A 24,066-nucleotide genomic window follows, 5' to 3' on the forward strand; every position below is an offset into this window, starting at 1 on the left:
AAATAAATGACTGAATAGATAAATAAGTGGGAGAGAAGGAAAAAATGAAAAAATGTTGCTTACAGAGTAATTCTAAATAATATGTATAGACACTGCCCCCTCCAGTAAGTAGGGTTTAATTGCCCCTACCCTCCTTTCTTGAGTGTGGGCTGACTTTAGTGACATTCATTAAAAGAAGAGATTATGGCAAGAGAAAAATAGTAACTGCAGTGGAGAAAAGTGGCAGAGAGTCTCCAAGTGATTAATAGCAACATCACCAGGATAAATCGTGTCGTTAAGATCTACCCTTGATATGAGAATGGTAACTCACATCTGTGGTCTTCCGGGAAACCTATAAGCGCTGTCTAACCATAAGAATAACATCAGATGCCCCAAAATAGATGACTGGATCAAGAAGATGTGGTGCATATACACCATGGAATATTACTCAGCAATCAAAAAGATAAACACATGCAATTTGCAGCAACATGGATGGAGCTGGAAGGGATCATGCTCAGTGAAATAAGCCAGAAAGAAAAAGAAAAATACCGGATGGTCTCACTCATAGCAGGAATCTAGAAAACCTAAATAAGGGACCAGGAAAAAGAATAACTATAAGAAAGAAAAAAATCAAAATCAACAAACAACTATGAACCAGAGACACACTATGGGGGGGGGAGGGATTGGGGTCAAAATAAGGGGGCTGTAATTGTATGGGGAATATAAAAATAAAATTAAAAAAAAGAAAAGTCAAGTATAATACTATATTATGTAATACTCATAATAATAAAAAAGAAAGAATAATAAAAAATGCATAACTGTAAAAAAAAAAAGAATAACATCAGAACAAACAAATGAGAGGTCGCCACAAAACAGATGAGTTGAATTCTCTAATTTGGAGCCGATTAAAGAGAAACCACACTAAATGCAGAGTGGAATCCTCCACGGGATTCTGGAAGAGAAATATACTAGCGGAAAAACTAGAGAAATCTGTATAAAATTGAGTTTAGTTAGTAGTAGCGCACCAATGTTAATTTCTTAGTTTTGAATAAATGCACCAAGCTCATGTAAAATGTGAATATTAGGGTTCACTCCTGCTATCTCTGCAACATTTTGTAAATCTAAAATTACCCCAGAATAAAAATTTTTCTATAAACAACAACAAAACCCCACAAAAGTGCATATACCTAAGAGTGCTAACAGAACTTTAACGAGAGGGGTGCAGTGTTACACGCTCGTGCGCTGCGCGCCTGGAGAGGGCACCCGGGCCTCGGGAAGCAGGTTAATGGCCCAGGCGTAGCTGGCGCCCAGGCCCCTCCCAGGAGGCGCCTGCCAGACTCTGCCCCGGGTGCGCCCTTGGGGCGGAGCCCAGTCGGTGGGCGGGAGGCTCTAGGGCCCGCGGAGCTGACCCGGCCTGGAGGCCCAGGGAGCCAAGGCGGGGAGCAGCGCCGGACCCGCACTCGCCGAGCCCCTTCCGAGGTAGGCGAGCCCGGGCCATCGACTGCGGGCCGGGCCCCTGAGGCGCACCCGGCCACCCCGACAGGTGGATGGGCCTTTGGGGGCGGGGTGGGGGCCTCGCCGCTGGTTCTCCCCAGCACGGCACAGCGCAGCGCAGGCCGCCACGGGCATTTTCCTGTGAGCAGGTCCTAGGTGTGAAGAGTATTATCTTCTGGGAACTTCTCTTCTGGGCTCGCGTTCCCTGGAGAAGTTTCTGTTCCTCCCAGAAGAGCAAGAGGTGGCTTTACTGAGAGCGGATGACCCCTCCTGAGCCTAACGCATACCTGATTGTTTACTGAGGTGGCACTTAGGGGGTCCCTTTGGTCGGGGTTCCCCGGGGCTTCTCTCTACTAAATCCAGGGGCGGTGAAGAAAGTCCTCTGGAATACTTGCTGTCACCTGTGAACCTTCAGGTGGCGACTTTGACAGGCACAGTATCCACAGATTGTAAGAGCAGAAATGAAGCTACTTGCATAGTCTCGGTTGGTGCTGGCTTGCTTGCGGCAGGTGTAGCAGAAGGAGAACTAACTGCCCTTGGTTGACATTCTTCTGCGGGGTTTTAGAGTTGGAAGTTAAGAACACTAGGCAGTTATGCAAAGGAGCAATTTCAATCCTACTTAAACAGTCCCCAGGCAGTGCTAGGGTAGCTCTTAGATTGGACAATGACATGACTGAAATTTCAGGCGTGTGTGTGTGTGTGTGTGTGTTTGTGTACATATCACATATCAGATGAAACACTTAGCTCCAGCACAACTAAAGCTATGTCTGTTCACCATCATGCTATGTAGTTTCATTTTAAGAATCAAAGCCTCTTATTTTCTTGGAATATATAAACTAAATGAAACATCAAAATACAAGAGGAAATTATTCTGCATTTGCAATAGGGAGATATCACCTGTCCTTTTGATTTTACCTAATACTACTAAATATTCAGTTCTGCAGACATCTGGGTTTCCAGAAATTTGATCTGAGTTGCCTTCTCAGGTACAGGCAGGCACAATTGGTGCTGTTGTTTCTCCTGGCTGGGCTGCCCCTCCCAGCCCTCTCTTTGCCTTAGAGAATGAAGGGCTAAGACTCAGGAATTTGTGCCTAGGGGGATCTCAGCGTGGTGCCTCTACTGCTTACAGAGAGAATGAAACAGGTTATACTTCCTGCAACCCAGGCAAGTTTCAGAAGAGGGTTTCCACTTTTTTGTGATTTACTAAAACAATTTAGTTACCAAACCTGTGCTAACTAAAAAGGTATTTTTGAAATACAGACACCTTTCAGTTGTATTATTCAGCTTTCATGATTTCATGAATTAATAATAGGCATGTGATTTGTTAGCTTGTGTATTTACAATTGTGCTCCGAGGCCAGCTTGAGTTATAACCTATATTATGGCCAAAGCTGAAAAATGATAAATTAGATTTGGTCAAAGCTGAAAAACTGGGTTTTTAATTGTTTGGAGAATGACTGAATGGGGGAAGAACTGAAGACTTTTGAGGGAATTTAAAAGTCTCTTAAGTAGTGGTTTCAAATCTTTTAAACTAAGATTTTTGCATCTTAATGCATGGGAATTTATTGATTGCTAAAATCATGATGGTAAACAGTGTTATTAATTTAATGACACACTAAAGTGAATTTACATTTTGCTAAGCTTGTAAATGGACACCTACATAGGTTTGGAAAATAAAAGCACGTATGTGTGCACATTCAGTTTTAAAAAATATCTGGTTCATCTGTGGACCTTTGTGCCTAAATAGGCATTCATTATTGAGTTCCTCATTATTGAGTTCCTGTCTTGCAAAACACTGTGTTCTGCGTTGCAGACACAGGGGATCCAGAGCTGTAAATAAGATGAATTCCTGTGTTCAGGACATTGCACAATCTGGGAATCCTGCAGGCACGCCCAGGCCACAGATTAGGGACCATCCAGCAGTTTTGACAATGACAAAAATGAAGTTAGTTTCAGACTACATACAATTTTACACTGACTTAAATAGCCCAATCTAGAAATTGGAAAGGGACATGATATTCAGGTCAGTGAATTTTTCTTTCGCTTTGGTAGGGGAAGATTGAAGAATCATGTGTTTTCCATTTAATATCATGAGATATTGAGAAATTAAACCTGAAATAACTAAATATCAATTTTGTATGAATTAAATAAAATTAGACTTGTAGTAAATGCCAATAATTTAAAGGAAACAGTAAGTGAGTAAGAAACTTGAAATTGAAAAAGTTCTATCCATCAAATTATTTTTCCTAAAAATTAGAAAAATGATAACTACACTTATATTTTACCCCAGAGGGGGAAAAATGACCTTATTCAAGGCATCTTGCTCCCCACTTTTTTTAAAAAACAGATTTATTGGAGTTATCATTTATGGACCATAAAATATATTCAAGTGTACAATTCAATGATTTTTAGTAAATTTGGCTTTGGCCTGGGGTGGGGGTGGAGTCCACAAAGCCTGTATGGAATTAGCTTTAGGACATCCTTTTCCCCCTAACACAACCACTACCACAATCTAATTTTAGAACACTCTCATCATCCTCCAAAGGTCCCTCCTGCTTGTTTTTAGTCACTCACAATCCTAATATCCACACCCAGACTGCTCTACTTTCTGCCTTAGGTAGGAGTGTGCATCAGTAGTTGTACTTTATTGCTAACTAGTATTTATTCCATTGTATTGTTAGGGGGAAAAGGATGTCCCAAAGCCGTTTAAGATCGGGGTTGCTCTATAACAGTATGACGGTTGCACATTTTGTTCACCAGCTGGTAGACATGTCTGCAATTACACTGAAGTGGTAAGACAGCTACTTTCATCCAACATCCACCATAACGTAATTTGAAAATATCTGATAACTGATAGTGTTATAGGGCAGCCCTGATATTGAACGGGTTCCTGGCTGTGGGTCCTCACCCACACACTTAAAAGGGACTTATTAATACTCCACTACAGGCACACACAAAAGGTTAATAAAAGGTTTATTTACAAGGGAAAAGGAAATAAGGAAAATGCACAACTCAGGGAGAAAATAGGGAAATAAAGTCTTTCATGCGTCCTACCCGATCCGCCGACCTGGAAACCCAAAGTCACTCTCAGAGCTGGCCCGATGCTGCGAGCTGGCGGAGAGCCAAAATGGGGGACCCCTCCAAAGCCCACGTGTCTGGCTTTATACCAGCCTGGCTGCTTCACCCCACCCTCAGGTCCCAGCCACCTTCCCTTTGGTGGGGATGGGATTTGGAGTTCCCAGTGTCTTTGGCTTTGGCCTGGGATGGGGGTGGAGTCCACAAAGCCTGTATGGAATTAGCTTTAGGACATCCTTTTCCCCCTAACAATAGGAACCAATCTCTTCTTTATATGTATTAAAACTATATTCCTGGTATAAATTACTGGTATTTCGTTAATGAGATGTAACTGCAATTTTTTGCATACTCCTGTGAAAATAGTAATAGAATTAGCCCACTGCAAGTGCCCGGAAGCATCAGTAATTTAATATTCTAGGTTGGGTTTAGGAGATCTTGACATTAATATTTGTCCTGGGCTACATTTTCTTCACAAATTGACAAGCATACAGAGTGGGTGAATTCTGATGACTGATCAAACAATAACAATTGAAGTACTCTTAGAGATATGAGCGCTTCTTAATAACATATTTTGGTCACACACTTAACATAAAGCGTGAACCAGCTACAATTAAAAGCTTTGTGCCAGGACAGGGGCCTCTAAGAAGAGAGTGTATCTGAATGTGTATGCTTTTTAATTGTATTATTCTGTAGTTTCTATGAATACACTAATTTGAGCTCTTAGATCTGAGAAAATGCAGAAGTAGAAGAAATGCGCACCCCCCACCCTGCCCCCGCCTCTGGGTCCTTTTGAGGAGCCAAAATTGCAAGTTACTCCATGTTGCTACAGAGTAAGTACAGTTCTTCTGTGTCTTACTGTCCACGCTGACTAAAAACTAACACTGCAAAAGTGCCAACTCTTAGCACAAGGAATCTTAGCAAGGAAGATTCCCTGGATCCTAGAAAGGCTGAAAACGTCCAAGCTGTTTTCTTATATACCCCAGTTACCTTCCTTTGTCTCAGCGATGCATTTAGAGGGGTCAGGGTCTTGACTTATGCTTAAATATCCTCTTAGGGAGACTTCTCTAGCTGAGTAGAAACCTTCTATAAAAAGGTTGCAGGTTCTGTGAAGGTAGGAAGACACTACATCTCTGAATGCCGCTACATTACTGCTCAAATTACAAGTTGCTGTTGGTGAAAAAAGATTGTTGTAGCTGTTCAGCATCCTGGTACACAGCTGGTATCCTCTGTTTTCTCCTCCATGCTGAGTAATGTTTAAAATGAAGTCAGTTATGATTGAGCTAAAATATTATAGGACACTTCTGGAAAGCTCTAGATATTTTGTAAATTCCTGAGTCCTTTATTCTTAAAAAAATTTATAAGGCCATTAAAGAAATTTAAGAGGCTACCTTTTTTATTTTTAATTCATATTTTTTACATCATTGTTTATTCTCCTCTTGTTAAGGGGAAAAAGATGTCCTAAAGCTAATCCCATACAGGCTTTGTGGACTCCACCCCCACCCCAGGCCAAAGCCAAAGACACTGGGAACTCCAAATCCCATAACCACCAAAGGGAAGGTGGCTGGGACCTGAGGGTGGGGTGAAGCAGCCAGGTTGGTATAAAGGCAGTCACGTGGGCTTTGGGGGGTCCCCCATTTTGACTCTCCACCAGCTAGCAGAGTCCAGCCAGCTCTGAGAGTGCCTTTGGGTTTTCAGGTCGGCGGATCGGATAGGACACATTAAAGACTTTATTTCCTATTTTCTCCTTGAGTTGTACATTTCCCTTATTTCCTTTTCCCTTGTAAATAAACCTTTTATGAACCTTTTGTGTGTGCCTGTAGTGGAGTATTCGTAAGTCCCTTTTAAGCGCGCGGGTGAGGACCCACAGCCAGGCAACCCATTCAATATCGGGGCTGCCCTATAACACTCTCAGATGTAGTATCTATAAAATTATCACCACCAAGACACCCATGTACCGTCACCATAGTCTCTTGTGTTCTTCCCTTAAAGAGTACCTTTTATTTTTATTTATTTTTTTAAAGATTGATTTATTTATGCATACAAGAACTGGGGTATAGGCCAGAGGTATGGGTGTGTGTGTGAGAGGATTCACCAGAGACAGAGTGGGGAGCAGAACAGGCAGATTGACTGAAATACACTGCTGAGGGGAGCAGCGGGCCAGACAGGAGAGGTCTGTTGTGCCATGTGGGTAGCTCCCTGGCTGGGATCGAACTCGTGCTGCAGTGGGTCCCCATAGCTTCATAATGTTGCGACTTAACCTCTTGCACCACCAGGGAGGCCCCAAAAGGGTACCTTTTAAATGTTAGAAATGACTGTGATAAGTGTCATTGACATTTTTCATATTTTTCTCCACTGACAAGTCATTATTTTCCTCTGAGTTGACTGTTAACTGAGAAGGTCAAAACAGCAGGAATACTTGTTTGACGTGGTGGGAGTGAAGAAGAATGTGGAGACAACTGAGTTTAGATGTTGACACTTCAAATGATATTCTATAAGCAAATTTCACAGTAAGTTATGAATAAAAATATTATTTGATATTTATTGGGTGTCTATTAAGGGGCAGATATTCCATTAACCACTTTTTAATGGATTATCCCATTGAAACCTCATATAACTCCATAAGGAGGTTAAAATTTCATCTGAGATTTTCAGTTTAAAAAGCTGAAGTCTAGGGTGTTAAAACTTTCCTGAGACCACCCAGCTAGTGGGGAAGTGTGCTAGCATCTTATGGGCATCTCTGATTTCTCTGAACCCCCATTTTTGAGCCGGTAACCCAGACTGCCTGTTTGTGGAAGAAAGCTATGGGGACAAGGGCGCTTGCAGCAGAAAATATTTGACTGTTACTTAATGACTTGCTTTGGAAAACCATGATTACTCAACTAGCCAGGTCCCCCCAAAACAAGGCTTAGAAACCCACTGAGAATACAGCAGGAGGCAAAGTGTTCAGTTGGAAAGAGCCAGCACTGGGGTCCATGATTGTCGTCAACAGGTTGTCTTGGCACCATCTTGTATACCTCATTTCCTCATCTGTGCGATGGGACTGACCTCTCTGGGTGTGTGAAGGTTGTCAAGGAGGTGTTCTCCCAGGCACAGGGCCGGCGCTCAACACACCCTGGTCCCTCCGCCCACTCTTTCCTGGATGGGAAGAGATTCCTATGATTTATACCTCTTTGCAGTTTGGTTACTATATCGAGCCCTGGGTGAAACCTTCAGCTGATTTTCAAAGTTTCAAATGTCTTACTTATCGATGAACTTTAAAGATAGAAGATATCTGAGTTTGGGGTCATCCTATTTGAGTTTAGGTGGTGAAGTTTATTTATGACCTTGTAAAGTTTACATTACTCCTCTGTGACTTTGTTGAATCATACACACACACACACACACATACACACACACATACACACAGATCAGTGTGTTTTAATGATTAATTTTGACACTATCTGAAAAATTTTTTTTGGTAAATGGCACAGTATTTTCTATATTTGTACATTGTTTTTATGCCAATATTTTAATTTTTTCTCCCAAAGAGAATGGCTTTGTTGTCATTTCTAAGAACTTTCTATAGCTATGAAATAAATATATGCATGCAAACAAATGTGTAGCATGTGGTTGAATAAAATTAATTCTACTTAACAAGAATCTCTGATTGCTACTTGAAAATAGAGCTAGTGTGCAGTGTTAGCATGTGTGTCTTTTGATACATCATTTTGTGGTAAACTACACAGTCACCTGAGATTTAGCCTACTGACACTGGATGTCACCATTGTGCTGTGTAACGTGCCTGTAGAACAGGTGTGCTAGTTGGTATTCAGGACACGGTGAGCCTCTTCAAGGGTTGAGAGATAGGTTAGTTTTTTCCCCCTCATATAACCTAATTGTTCTTGTCATACTTTCATTATAACTACTGTTTCAGGTTCCTTTATCTAAGCTCTATAATAGTAAACAGGAATGAGGAGACAGTATTTAATACTGTCAGCTTAGAACTGAGAGACTGTAAACTCAGAAACTGTGCTAAAGCCACTCAGAGTTCTTGGTTGCAAACTAGTAAAACTGGCTCTGGGTAATGAACTAAAGTAGAAAGAGAAACTACTGGAAAAATACGGAGCAGCTTCCAGAATTGATGGGAAAATGAGGTTTGAACATGGGAGACTGCAGGGTGGAGGCAAAGTGGTTAAGTTGGAAAAAGCCAGCAGACTCCTGGGTTGGGAACTTAGCAAAGATGGGGCCACTGCCAGAGCGGGTTGGGGTTCTTCTGGCATTGCCACCGGTCATTTGATATCAGCACTGGCATTCCTGCCACAGGACACAAAGCACCCGTCTGTGCCAGACGACTTCCTTTCCCAGAATAATAACAGGGTTTCACCACCTCCAGCCTCTAGGATATCAAGGTCCAAATCATTCTAGTATTTCTAGAAGGGAGCACTCAGTGGGAGTGGGAGCATGCTGGGTGAATCTCAGTGTTGTACCCGTGCTCCTACTCCGGAGAGTGAAGAAGAACAAATAAGGGATCTTTCCTGCGAGATGCTGATAACAAGAGTGAAAGTGCTGGACAGTCAAAACACAGCTGGCATCCATGCTGGTGCATTCCATCAATACCTACAGACATGAGTTGAGAATATTGCTGTTCAGTCAACCAGGTGAGTCCTTTTCTGGGACTCACCTGCACTGAGGTGCATGTGCCTCAGAGCAACTGACAGCTATGCAGACTTTGCTACCTCCTGCCTCTCCTTCAGCCCTCAGGGAGCCTCAGCAGCAAGCACAAGACCTGCTTTAATTATGGCTAAGGAAACAATTCTAGTTCTTTCTGGAACTCTTGACATGTTTCAGCCTACTTAAAAAAAAAATCTTGCTACATTAAAAGAAAAAGAAAAATCATAACAGGCTACACTGCTTACCTTGTTCTTAGAACACCCCTTTAAGCAAATTTCAATCTGCTCTTGCTCTCCCCGTGCCTGGAACCCTCTTTTTCCAGAGCAACTTCTTCTCCCAGAGAACACAGCTTTCCTCCTTTCATTCTAGTATTTTTGTCCAAATGCCATCTCCTCAGAGTGGCCTTCCCTCACCCCTCATCCAACAGGTACCTCCTTTTGCCCTGTTCCCTGCTCTGCTTCTCTTCATGGCCTGTCACGGCTGCCATTGTCTCCCCGACATAGTATTGTTTTGGTTCTGCTGTCTCCCTTTCCTCACTGAACCTCCCATGAGGGCAAGATCTCTGACTCACCCTGTGCTCCAACACAGCCGTATTCAATAAATATTTACTATATGAATGAATGAATCCAGGCTTAAGTAAAGAAAGGAAACACCTTTGTTATAATCTCTAGAATAAACAGTGCCCGTGTTCCATTCCTAGGGCTTCTAGAACAAAGCACCACAAACCCACTGGCTTAACTATAGAAATGTATTGTGTCCCAGTTCTCGAGGCTAGAAGCGCAAGATCAAGGTGTTGGCAGAGTTGGTTCCCTCTGAGGACTGAGAGGGAGTCTTTGCCATTCTCCGCCTCCAGCCTCACTGGTTTGCTGGTCAGTGTTGACTTTCCTGGACTTGCAGAAGTGTCCCCCCAAGCTCTGCCTTTTACTTGCTGTTTTCTCTGGGTGCATCTCTGCACACATTTCCATTATCTGTGAGGACACCAGTCATCGAGTTAGGGAGCCACCTCCTCAAGTATGACTTCCTTTTAAGTTACTACATCTGTGAAGACCCAATTCCCAAATAAGGTCACATTCCGAGGTACGGGGCCATCCACATAGAAATGGAGGTGGGGAAATCCAGCGGCTTGGATTTGTTTATTGTACAATGGTGAAATCATCCTGATGTTGTTAAAGAGAGGTTTAGTCAGTAGGTTTAGTTACATTTACTTGGGTGCCCAGTGATGTGTTAGTTTGTTACACAGATTGCAATTTACAATAGTGTGTGAATTGGTTTGTAAATTAAAAATTGTTCATTAGATGTTGAGTTATCTGTTGGGTACACTGACAAATGAGTAACATATTATCCTGAAAGAACCAATACCTTTGATTTGCTAATCTTCAGATCCCCCAAAGCAATTTTCCTTACTAGGGTAGCTCAGTCTGCAGACCGCTTACAATATTACCCAGTTCTTGGGCCTCCCCGGGGGCGCAGCGGTTGAGCGCTGGGTTGCGAGGCTGCGTGTAGCCTCTGCAGCGCCGGTTCGATCCCCGGCTGCTCCCCGGCCACCGGGTGAGGGTCCCACATGGCGCGCAGACCTCTCCTGCCGCCCGCTGCTCCCCTCAGCAGTGTACCTTGGTCCTTCTGCCTGCTCTGCTCCCCGCTCTGGCTCTGGTGAATTCTCTCACCCTCCCGCGCTTCTGACTGTACCCAGTGCTTGTATAAATAAATAAATAAATAAATAATAAATAAATATTACCCAGTTCTTCTCCACCATCAGACTGCTTTTAAGCAGTAATATTGAATAATGTTTTCATATTTTATTTATTCATTTGACAACATCTACATCATTAATTACGTGTTAGGTACTGTTATAAGTGCTTGACAAATGTTAACTCACAAACAACCCAATGTGGTTCATAATTAACATTATTACTAAAAATAATATTATTTGTATTTTATTAATGAGGAAACTGAGCACAGAGAGAGGTGAAGGAACTTGCCCAAGCTCACACAGCTGCTGAACAGCATTGTCAGGCTATGAAAGTAAGAAGTTTGTAGATATTTTGGTAGTAGCCCGTTTTTTCTCCACAGAATGTCTCATGGAAAAGCTCAATGTGGGGCCTCCCTGGTGCTGCAGGGGTTAAAGACAGCACTATCAAGCTATTGGCAGCCACTGCAGCACAAGTTCAATCCCCAGCCAGGGAGCTAACCACAGGGCACAATAGACCTCTCCTGACTCGCCCGCTGCTCCCCTCAGCAGTGTACTTCAGTAGATCCACCTGTTTTGCTACTCACTCTGTCTCTGGTGAATCCTCTCACCTCCCCCGCACCTCTGGCCTACACCCCAGTTCTTGTATGCATAAATAAATAAATCTTTAAAAAAGAAAAGTTCAGTGTGTGAGAAGAAGAACAAAGCAGAGCTACTTTGGTTCAAGTTGAGACAAAAAGCAAAGCCCTATCAGCTCAGCAACTCCTCTTTCCCCTGCGAACTCTGTTTGAAAAGCCCTGATCTAGGAAATAACACCTCTTGGCATGACGCCACTCGTAAGCTGTCTTCAATCCACTCTAGCATTAAACAAATAAAATCCTCTTCTCACTTTAATTAACTGATTGTGTTTTATTTTGAAAATTTTATCTGCCTAATCTACTTCTGGCTGAAATAAAATGCTAAGATGGATTTTCCCCAGGATGGTAATGCCATATGGCAATTTGGACTTTGCTAGCTTAGTTCCTCTTGGGTCTCTTTACACAAACCAAAGACTGGGGGCGCAAAAGTTATCTGAACCAAAGAAAGAAATGGAATTTGACTTCATATGCAAGGAGTTGGATATAAGCTTTCCAACCAGATAGGCATGAACTACCTACCCCCTCTGTTATGAGCTGCGGGTCTGTGCTTATTAATCGCGTAAAAGAAGACAAGAGACAATGTTAACAGTTAATGTCCATTGAGACCCTTCTACAAAATCAAAAACTAAAAAAACACTCATTTTTATAACTCTAGGTATTACTGCCCCTCATCAACGGGTATCTAAATTTGAGGCTAAGGTTTTATGTAACTTGCTGAAGATAGCTCAATCACTGCGTGGAGCAGGTAGGACATTCTCAGAAATCTAAGTGATTAAGGAGCAAAAGTATATAATATTAAAAATAAAAGGCTCCCAGCACAATATATTTTAGGATATGGAATGTGAGACCCAGTGCACTTTTTAGTTTATTAAAGACTGAGAATACATGGGATCCATTCTTAAAAGTCATTAATTCCTATGATTAAATGCCTCCTCTTATTTGTTAATGTATACCAAAGACGAAAAGAAGTTGAATCAATCTAATGCCACTATAGACCAAGGGGGATCGAACTGGAGAACAAAATATAAGTCAGATCAAATCAACGGCTCTGCTGGCCTCTATTTCCCCACTGGTCCAGCTCCACCCCATCTGCCAAACTCCAGCCCAGGGCTCAGCAACCTTTTCTGTAACAGGCTAGAGAACAACTATTTCAGGCATCATTTTTCAAATATTTTTCTCTGTCACCACTTCTCACCTCTCCTGTTGTAGCACAAAAATTGCATAGACAAAATGTAAACAGATGGCCAGGGGTGTGTTAGAGTAAAACCTCCTTTATGGACACTAAACTTGAGAACTTCATATCATTTTTGTGGGTCATGAAATGCTATTCTTTTGTGATTTTTTTTTGAGTGGTTCCAAAGTGTTAAGAACCATTTTTAGCTCTTAGGCTGTCCAAGCAGGTGGGCAGCCGGGTTGAACTGACCAGCTGTGGCTTGGAGGACACCCCTCTAGCCGCTACCTCAACCCCTTGGTTTCCAAACAATTACTTAGTGTTTCTTTCATTTTCAGCATTTAAATGTTGTCTTGGACCAAGAATTTATCCAGGAAGAGACTCAGAGGACCAAGTAACAGAAGTCCTCCACTCAATCTCTGCAAATCAGACTTGCAGTGTTGCAGCTGCCAGATCAGCTTCGACAGAAACAAATAGACGCCTTGGTGGCTGTCTACGGGATTGGAATGAAATGGAAAATTCTTGGCAGAGTCTGTCAATTTCCTTGAAGATTAAAGAGAAGCTGTCTAGTTAGAATGTGATTCTCGCAAATATGAAAATTCTTTGTACGTTTGAATGGCATAGGTTATGGCTAAATTTTATTTTATTTTATTTTTTAAAAATTGTTTATGCATACAAGAGCTGGGGTACAGGCCAGAGATGTGGGGGTCGGGGGGCGGGGTGAGAAGATTCTCCAGAGACCATCAGGTGGATTCACCAGACCACCAGGGTTCATCAGCTCATATTATTGAACAGGCAGACTGACTGAAACACACTGCTGCGTGGAGCAGCGGGCGAGACAGGAGAGGTCTGCTGCACCATGTGGGCTGCTCCCTGGCTGGCTGGGGATCAAACTCATGCTGCAGAGGCTGCGGATTGCTTCATAGTGCAGTGCTTAATCCCTTGCACCACCAGGGAGGCCCAATGGCTAAATTTTAAATATCTTTATTGTTGTGTTTTCTCAGTAGGGAAGCCAGCCTTAAAGTCACGGTCACTTCCTTGAGCCTGGTGTCAGAAAGGCCAGCGTTTGTATTTTACCTGTTAGTTTTATTGTGATCTTCGGTAAGTTAACATTACCTATGGGAGTTTGGCCTCCTTATCAGCAACTGAGATTAATAATCCTACTTCACAAAGCTTTCTGTTTAATTGAATTTTTAGTTCTTTACTATTTATTATGGGAGTATCAAACAGAATCAAGAAAGGCAGGGGAGTAAAATGAACTCCACGTTCCCCCAACGAGCTTAAGCAATTCCCTGCCTTTTGACAAACTGCTTCCATAGTTACCCTGTCCCATATTTTTCTTCCCTACTTCATGTAATATTTCCATACTCATGACTAACAGATAACATCTTTTGAAAGAACACTGCAAGTCCATTATCACACTTAGCAAAATTACAATGATTCTTTAACATCATCTACTGCCCTACCCAGGGAATGTTGAAATTTCCCCATATGTCTCAAAAATGACTGCAGATATTTGGTTTATGTGAATCAGAAACCAAAGAAGATTCGTTTATTGCATTTGTTCATGGATCTTTTCAAATTCTAAATTTATGGTAATTTTTCCCTCCTTTCCTCATCCTTCCTTATAAAATTAACATGTGGAAGGAAGTAGTTATTTTTCACAGTAGAAATTTTTCACAGTCTGGATTTGGCTGGTTGCAACCTTCACCCTTGTAAGGTCACTAAACCTTTTCTGCTTTTGCAGATATTTGCGTCTTTAGATACTGAGGCTTGGCTAGATTCAGGTTCACTCTTTTTTTTTTTCAAGCATACTTGCTGCTTGTAATTGTGCCGCATCTAGAGGACATCATGTCTATTTATCTCTACTTTAGTCATGTTAAGATTAATTAGTAGGGCCCCTTGAGTTAATGTATTCTGCGTCAATCTCTCACCAAATGTTTTCAGCTCTGGTTAGTGACAGGGTGTTTTGAACTGAGTTTATAAATATATGCAGATGTTAATAATGTACATTATTTTCTATGATGCTTGGTTGCAGTGCTAAGACAGCACTTCTTTCAGTTTATGAGCCATATAATCACAGAAATTATTTTTGTCTAACTGATTTATGTTTTCCAAAAGTCAGAATTCACAATGACAACGATAACCATGGCCACAGAAGTTCCCCCACGGGGTAAGGTGGAAAATAATTCTGCCTTCTATGAGTCTGCATCAGCTCATATTATTGAAGAAACTGAATATGTGAAAGAGGTATGTGGACAATGGAAATCTTGTACCATGAGTGGATCTAAAAAAAAAAAATGAAGTCTGATATAAAATGTTGAGTTTACTTCTCCCATAGGATATGTGAGAAAGAACAAACCTAATTTTCAAAGGACATCCTTGATAGCTGAAATTTAAGGACAGCTTTAGTCATTTCTCTTGTGTGTATTAAATTCTGTGTCCACACTTGGAGTAAAATTAAATAGTGGGTCAAGGGAATTTAAGCACCTATCAGCACTTAATTTGTCCCACATTATGCACCACTGGATTTCCTACTGCTTTATATCATTCTCCAGTTGTTTCTGTCTTCCCAAGAATGTATGTTTCCTGCTTAGGGGCTGTCTCTCCTTATCTTCTTCCTTCTTACCTTTCAGGGAGCTCTCAACGGTGACTACATGTTGGCCTGTTGCTTCATTAAAAATATGAAATCTTACGAGAATCGAGATGATAATGGACCAGTCTTTAGACCTAATGGGAAAATGTGGACATAGATTGTAACTTGTTCAGATCAGTTAATTAATTCATCTTGAGTGTCTTACAATGCTATAGGTCACCAAATCATGGGGCTTATATTTCATGAATAAATTTGTATGATCTCTTCTTCGTAATTGTTCTGTAGTAATTGCTGGATAGTAATTATTTTGTAGTAATTAGTAGATAGTAATTATTTTGTAATGATTGCTAAATAGTAATTGTTTTATAGTAATTACTAAATAGTAAATTAGTACTAAATTGCTATTTAGAAAGAGAATTACAAAGTATTAAATATTAATTACTAAATAGTAATTACTTTATAGTATAATAATCACTTTGGTTATATTTTAAGTTTGAGATTTAGATAAAATGCTTATTTTCCATAGTCTAAACAATATAAGCCTAAAGGCAAGTTAGATTGATGACAGCTATTTAAAATTTATTTTTTCAAAGATTTATTTATAAATGCATATAAGAACTGGGGTACAGGCCAGAGGTGTGGGGGAGGGGGTGAGAAGATTCACCAGAGACAGAGTGGGGAACAGAACAGGCAGATCTACTGAAATACACTGCTGAGGGGAGCAGCGGGCGAGGCAGGAGAGGTCTGCTGTGCCATGTGGGTTGCTCCCTGGCTGGTCAGGGATCGAACTCGTGCTGCAGTGGCTGCGGACAACTTCATAGGTTGCGTCTTAACCCCTTGCACCACCAGGGAAGCCCTATTTAAAATTTAAACCTGAGATCAGTTTACGTGTATTACTTTCTAGACGAGTCAGGTACCCTAAGTTGGTATAGAGATAAAAAGCATTGGCATTAAATGTCTTTGAAAACATTATTTGTATTATTTTTTTTTCTTTTAGATTCGAACCACCCTGGAAAAGATCCGAAGTCAAATGTTTAAAGATGATGGAGGACCGAAAGGTACAAATCAAAAACTAGATGCAAAGGTAATGAATATATCAAGGTGGACTATTTTTATTCCTTTAGAAAACAAACAAAAGACCATATAGAGTTTATAGAAACTTGGAGTAATAGACTAAATTATTTTCCAGAGTTTTGAATGATGTGTTACTCTGGGTATCTAAAGATGTTAATGGGCATATGCATGTAATGCTTAACCATAGATGTCCTCAGTAGTATAGGATTGAAATGACCAGACATTACTTGGGTATTTTAAATAGAGTTTACTTATTGAAAATCCGTGGGAGGGCCTCCCCTGGTGCACAGCGGTTGAGCGCTGGGCTGCGAAGCTGCCCGCAGCCTCTGCAGCGCCGGTTCGATCCCCCGCCACTGGCGAGGGTCCCACATGGCGTGCAGACCTCTCCTGCCGCCCGCTGCTCCCCTCAGCAGTGTATTTCAGTCAGTCTGCCTGCTCTGCTCCCCGCTCTGGCTCTGGTGAATTCTCTCACCCTCCCGCGCTTCTGACTGTACCCAGTGCTTGTATGAATAAATAAATAAATCTTTAAAAAAAAAAAAAAAGAAAAGAAAATCCGTGGGAAGATGCCGGCCCAGCCAGGATACATGCTGCAACATTTCCTAGTGACAAAAAGAGGTACAAGTTTTTAGGCTTACCTGGGTCACATCAGGTAAGCCAAGAGGCTTGAGTGATCAGACTATAGGTAAATTGAAATGCACGCTCTCCACCAGTACTCCAGGTTGAGCACGCTGCTCTCAGCCTTGTCTGGGTTATGCCAGGTTAAGCCTCATCCGAGTCGAGGATACCTCATCAGTGTCAGTGCTGCCCACTATACTATATGGCCATAGGATGGCGGCAGGAAAGAGGGTATGGTGCCAGCAGTCTCCTCTGTCACCCTCAGTCTCCCATACTAACACACTAACACTTTGACCCCAAATAAACACATTTTGCCTTTTTAATGGCTTCCTGAATTTTAGGTTAACAATACCTACATTTTTTTTTTCCATTTTTTTTTTTTTAAATAGAGGCATGTTTTATTTATTTATTTGTTTGTTTGTGTGTTTGTTTTGTTTATACATGCACTGGGTACAGTCAGAAGCGCGGGAGGGTGAGAGAACTCACCAGAGCCAGAGCAGGGAGTAAAACAGGCAGAAGGACCGAAGTACACTGCTGAGAGGAGCAGCGGGCGGCAGGAGAGGTCTGCGCGCCATGTGGGACCCTCCTCTGGTGGCCGGGGATCGAACTGGTGCCGCAGAGGCCGCGGGCGGCTTCGCAACCCAGCGCTCAACCGCTGCGCCACAGGGGAGGCCCAATAATACCTACAATTTTAATAAATTTTTTGATATTAGCTCAAATTATTTTCTTAAATTAAGTTCTGTGAGACCGGGGAAAAAAAGGTTATGTTTGGTAAAGATTGGAAAGATCAAAAACTCAATTTGGCTATGTTGAGTTTGGTGATTCTCTATAATTCATATTCCCACCTCTGATTTTTGCTTCTAGATACTTCCTGTAGCACTCTGTTTTCTCTATAGCTGTCTACACCTAAAGAATTTTCATTTCTTTAGCTGGGTTAACAACTAAGTTAATCATTCCTGCTTCCACCTCCAGTTTCTGATTTTGTGAAGCCTCCATCTTCAATTTTCTTTGGCTCCATCGGTCTGCACTCCCAGCAGCAGCACCACCACCAGAGCTTGTTTGGAAGGCAGCACCACCTAGAGCTCCACCTCTAGACCTCCTGAATCAGAATCTGCATTTCAGCCAGACCAGTTGATTCACATGCCCACAAATGTTTGAGGAGCACTGAACCATGACCTTTGTAGCTGTCTACAATTGTCTATAATCCATCCTCTACAAGATTCTTTCTATCAATGTTCACAAATTAAGAAAGAAAATAATTCCTGTTCTATGTATGATATAGAGTATATATAGAGAGTATGATATAGAGAGCACTAGGATATGAACTAGAATAACAAAGCCATGGCAGAGTAGTAGTGAGGATAATATTTATAAGCAGTGTATTTATTTGGCTTTTATTTCTATAAATGCAGTTAGTATATTATAGTGAAAATAATGCAGGTTTTTGGTTCAAACTTGGATTCTAATTCTCATTCTGGCAGTTAATTTAAATATAACCTTGGACTTATTAGTTAAACTCTCTTATCTCCAATTCCCTCATCTGTATAATAGGCCAAATGCCTTCTAGCATCTTGAGTATTCAGGGGCAGGACTGGATATAAAATATCTAAAAGATTACCTGGCACAGTAGAGAACTAACAAAGAATTTGTTAATATAATTGTAGGTATTGTTAACCTAAAATTCAGGAAGCTATTAAAAAGGAAAACGTATTTATTTGGAGTCAAAGAATTGCAATCCAGAATATACAGGTTAAGAGAGAGACCTAAAACATGTCCCAAGAAGGGTTAACATCTAGAGGTTTTTATGGAAGAAAAAAGGTGATTAGAGAAAAAAGCTTGAGTAATGTCAATAAGCTTAAGCTATTCTTGACTCATAATTGGTTTCTGATTCCGTCCTCTTGCAAAAGGTTCCTATTCATCAATCCTCAAGACGATGATGACTTCTCAAACAAGTGTATGTGTGGCAGTTCTTAAAACAATTGCTTTTGGCCTAGTTCAAAGGTCTTTGACCTAGTTCAAATGGGATAGGTAACACAGTTTCTCGGAGAATGATCAGCTCCATTTTAAAAATAATTCCAAAAATGTCAAATTTTCACAATATACATAATTGTGTAATTCCTTAATCTGTGTTGAAATAATTTGAAGGAGGGGGGTGAGGGCTGGTTAGACAATCAAGAGCCTGTATCTCATGAGTTCTTACTCACTTGCTACGTAAACTTGGAACCCAGTCCTCAGTTCTCATGTCTGCACAATTGATGGGCTTGAGTTAGATGGTTTCAAATTTCCTTCCCCTCTCCACTATTCCATGATTTCATTCCAGATGAGATTTACTATGTTCCAAGCCTGTGGAGTTTACAAAGAGCTACACTGACAGTAACATTCAGTTCTGACATCTCTGCTTGGAAATTTATTAAGGGGTGAATATAAGGAAGTATAATTTAACATTGACTATTATGTCTTATAAGTTCTGATTAAATAAATTTTCAATGCAATATGACCAAAATACATTTGTCTAAAACTTACACTTAAATAAAATGGACCTTGAGGATATTATTTATCTCCTGAAAAGGACTTAATAGTATAGTGCAAAACTATAGCAAATGTAAAAGGCATTAAAGGTGAATTTCTGCTTCTTTTTAATAGAAGATTCCATTCAAATTTAAGCAAACAAGAGGCTAGCTGCCTGGTTTAGGTATTTGAGGTTCAGAGGATTTATTTGTATTCACCTGAATCATCCATGATATGTGTAATAATACTGAGTGGTAATTATTGTTGTCAACTTTCACAGAGGAAAAGTCAGGTCTGTGATTACCATGTTTGTTCATTTCAGCATTGTGGAAACATTCAAAATGCCTCTGATTCTGAAATGGATCCCTCTTGTTGCAGTTTGGATCTGCTCATGGAAAGAATGAAAGGAAAAGACCTACAGCTCTTAGAAATGAGCAAAGAGAATGAAGTATTGAAAATCAAGGTATGATCATTAGAATAAGCTTCTAATATTGTATTTTGAGCCTTCGAGTCAACAGGATAGATTCACAGCTCTATGAAGGCAGGTAGACATCCACACATTTATAGTCATACATAGGTGCATGTACACAGAAGAGCATTTTTACATTCATAAATTAAATCCCACTGTTTTATTTTGGAAACAACTTTTATTATTAAAGAATCATACAAATTTACTAGCTGTATAGTTTCAGCTGTGAAAGGGGCATAAGTCCTAGAGATCTGCTATATAACCTTGTGCCTATGTTTCAGAGCAACCCAAAAGGAAATGGGGTGGTCTGAGTATGAGTCCTCACTCGAATGCTGAAAAATACTCAGAACAAGACCTAAGGGCAGGTACACTCTGAAAGGTTAATAAAAGCTTTATTTACAAGGGAAATGAAAGAAAGGAAGCACAGACAGAGAGAAGGAAAAAAAAAAAAGAGATTAATTGGTCAATAAGTCCTACCAAGTAAGGCTGTCTGAGCTGGAACCCCTGATGCAAACTGAAGGCAGGCAAAACCATGTCCTCTCCAGGCCCAAGTGTTTTCAGTATTATACCAAGCATGGCTGCTTAACTTCATCCTTAGTTCCCAGCAATCCCCACTTCAGTAAGTCAAGAGTCATGGCAGGTTCATGGCATGATGGGAGTTGTAATACTCAATTGGGATCTCTATGGCATGGAGGTGGGGGTGGAGTCCGTAAAACATCAGTGAGTGGTTATTCAGAATATACTGTTCCACCAACACCAATACTGAATACTGTATCATACATCTAACAATTTGTGAGGATAGGAGTCATGTTAAGTGTTCTTAATTCAACAACATTTCAAAAAGTGTTTATATATTTAATAACTATGAATTGGAGTGCTCATGGTGCTTTGTAATTTGTTATTGTTGGATGCTTTATATTTTCCCTTTTGGGATTTATTTTATGTGCGGTCCTGAAATGAATATCTTGGTCAGTAAATCTTTACAACCATCCATGTGTTAGCTGAAAATAAAGTTTCAAGGATAGTTAGACAAATAGTTTATTAGATAATCAAAGTGAGGATTCAAAAGCAGCAATCTGACAGAATTTACACTGTGAGGGATGTTTCAATAAACATATGTTTGAATATGGTTTATGAAGCTAAAAACAGTGAATCACTGACATTAAGAATGTAAATTCTTGACCTGAGGGGCTTCCAATTCTGAGTTGTCCTAAAGATATGCTGACGCAAGATTTAATCTCTTCCTTTTTGAAAGACTGCCCTGCAGAGATGGAAAGATTGGCTACCCATTTTATATTCTTTATCTGGCTCCTTGGTCATCATTGGGGGAGAAAAGACTGGTTTTACTTTTAGGTAACAGATTTCTGCCACCGGATGGAGCCTATGAGGATGGCTTTGCTCTATATAGGTTCACATGATTATTTCCTTAGATAAAATTCTTGAAAAATTCATGTCTTAGCCTTATTGTGCTTGAAACACCAATCTTGTCCCACTTTTAGATCGGGACAGTGCATCTTTTAGTGCAGTGGTGGACATCAGTGATAAAATGCTTGCAAGTGTTTGAGCGGACAGCGCGCTGTAGTCTGAGCTCCTTGGAGCATGACTTCTGTGAATGTGGCCATTGCTGTGCTGGGAGCCAGTTTTGTCCACCCAGCGGCAGCCACCCGCATGTCAGTCCCATTAAATAGGGTGGTTCTCATTTCACATTTCCCACATAACAGTGTCTTTTCTCCCACCTGTTGCTTAAGAGGATGTGAATGGTGCCATTTTTAATTGCCTATCAAACTGCTCTGTCCCTACGTTTTATTGTAAAGGTCAATACATGCACAGTGACCTTTGTTTTTTTCTTTCTTCTAGCTGGAAGCCTCCAGGGAAGCAGGAGCAGCAGCTCTAAGAAGTGTGGCCCAGAGATTATTTGAGAACTACCGAACACAGTCTGAGGAAGTTAGAAAGAAGCATGAGGACAGTAAACGGTTGCTTCAGGTACTGACTGAGCCATTCTGTTGGGGAACTAGCCTTCCCGATGCTCGTGTCCTGCTTTTGAGAGGAGCTGGACATGAAACGAGGAATGGCCATGTGATCTGGCAAACCCTGGCACATGGAGGCTGCCCCTCTGCTGTGCCCACGTCCCCCAACACTGCTTAGCCTGACATGGGGAAGCGGCAGGGCAGAGGGGGAGGTGGTTGCTGTGTTGCTCTCTGGCTCAGCCACAGGTGGGAAAGAGGCTCAGCCTCTCCTCTGCCTCCCCCCCCCCGCCCGAAACCAGGAATGACCTGTGATGTCTTCCAGTTCTCCCTTTTACTAACCAGATAACCCAGGTTGTGTCATTCTGCCATTCTGGACATGGGGTTTCTTGTCCCTCAAAGGAGAGACTTGGATTAGATAAATGGTTTCAAAAATGTTTACTCCTAGAATACACTATGCAGGTCAGACAATCAAAACCGTGTATGTATGTATATGTATATATTTAAAATATACATAAAAATTACATATTTTATACTTCAGTCTATAAATACATAAAAATATAGAAACATAAATATGTATATGTGCATATGTGTGCATATATATACATATATTCTCATAACACACACTTTTTTGGGTTTCTTTTAAATCAGAAGAATGTATTCTAGGACTGAAAGAGATAAAAATAAATGTGTGTCTTGTGTGTATGTTTTTGCCGAAGTTCAAAATAGGGCAGCTCGCTCAAGCCGGGGTGGGTGCCTCGATCTCTAGAGAGGTCCCCAGGGGAGCAGAGGGCTGCACCCAGTGCACTGGTGACAGGCCCTGGTGCTCAGGCCATGCTGGGAACGAGTACATGTGATGGTGAAGAACCGAGACCGAGATGTGAAGTGCCCTGGCTGCCGGACAGGAGGGCGCTCTGAGTGGAGGGCCTGTGGGCTGGATGCAGAGTCCCTGCCAGGCACTAGTTTAGGCTGGAGCTGGCTGGCAGGAATACCCACCTGGTGTTTCCAGGGGAGTTGGGCACTTTTTCTCTTACCATAAAATCCGAAGTTCTACTAAATGCACACGCAGATGTGCACGCACATGTCAGTTAGAAGCCAGCTGAAACACTACGAGGGAGGCCTGTGGGCTAGCAGAGGAAGACAAGGTCTCTTCCTTGGTCGTTCACACCACTCCCGCCATAAGCCCGGGAATAACCCCCTGACACAGTGGATAATGATTCTGCTTTTATGACACTCTCTGATAAAATAATAAAGCATGTTTTACTTGAACATAAAACATTTTGCTTTTGTTCTAGATGCTTTGTTGAAATAAAATAAAAATTTTGCTTTTCTTACATGTGTCTCTCTTATACCACTGCAGATAATATGCTTTATGGTAAAAAATGGGGATATTCTATATGTAAATATTTCTATATTATTAATTCTCCATTTATTTAGTATTGTCATAATCCATCAGGTTTATTTTGAAGGAAATACTGAATTCAAAAAAGTACTTCTAAATAAGTGTCAATGGTTATTATTATTTCTTTTGTCTACCCACAAAATTATCAAGGAAGATAGCATTTGTGTAGGTTTCATAAAAGCAATATTCTGACAACTGTTCTTTTCACCAAAGGTGAACAAACTTGAAAATGAACAGAAATTAAAACAACATGTTGAAAATCTGAATCAAGTTAGTGAAAAGCTTGAAGAAAAACATAGTCAAATCATAGATTTGGAGAACCTTGTACAGAGAATGGAAAAGGTAAGCCTCTTCAGAATTAAGGGAATTTCTTTCTCATTAAGTGATGTATTCTTTGTAACTCCTAATAAGTTAGCAAGTACTCCATAATGTTCTTTCTTCCTTACACATTTAGTGTGATTGGTTCTGTAGTTACTGATTTACCTCTTTACAAATATACAGTCTTACCTTTGTCACTTTCTCTTTCTACTAAAAGTGTGACTTAAAGGAGCCAGCTGAGGCTGAAAATGGAAGCAGTAGAAAGGATCACAGTCTACCCATTAGTCATAATACTGTGAATCCCTGCAATCACAGTATTTACATGTAGTAGAGTCTGACATATTCTTTTTTGGCCACTCGAGTTCATTTTAGGTTTAAAACAAATGACTGCACTAGGACAGATATAATTTACATTAAGAAAAACCAA

General features: G+C 41.0%; 1 protein-coding gene across 4 annotated transcripts in view; it reads left to right on the forward strand.

Moving 5' to 3' along the window:
* The first annotated feature begins 1,409 nt into the window (after positions 1–1,409).
* CCDC68 (coiled-coil domain containing 68) overlaps positions 1,410–24,066 on the forward strand; it is a 52,337-nt gene continuing 29,680 nt past the window's right edge. The window contains exons 1-7 of one of the 4 annotated variants that reach the window (XM_037508483.2): positions 1,410–1,458; positions 13,698–13,794; positions 14,815–14,943; positions 16,287–16,373; positions 19,809–19,949; positions 21,813–21,938; positions 23,535–23,663. In XM_037508483.2, coding sequence (XP_037364380.1) covers positions 14,827–14,943; positions 16,287–16,373; positions 19,809–19,949; positions 21,813–21,938; positions 23,535–23,663 — 600 coding nt within the window. In that variant the 5' untranslated portion in view covers positions 1,410–1,458; positions 13,698–13,794; positions 14,815–14,826. Of the gene's footprint in view, positions 1,459–13,681; positions 13,795–14,814; positions 14,944–16,286; positions 16,374–19,808; positions 19,950–21,812; positions 21,939–23,534; positions 23,664–24,066 lie in introns of those variants that run through there. The other 3 variants (XM_054694035.1, XM_054694036.1, XM_054694034.1) reach the window with 3 other exon arrangements.

This window comes from Talpa occidentalis, unplaced genomic scaffold (genome assembly GCF_014898055.3).
Source record: "Talpa occidentalis isolate TD23 unplaced genomic scaffold, MPIMG_talOcc4v2.1 talOcc4.13, whole genome shotgun sequence".
NCBI classification, from domain to species: Eukaryota; Metazoa; Chordata; class Mammalia; order Eulipotyphla; family Talpidae; genus Talpa; species Talpa occidentalis.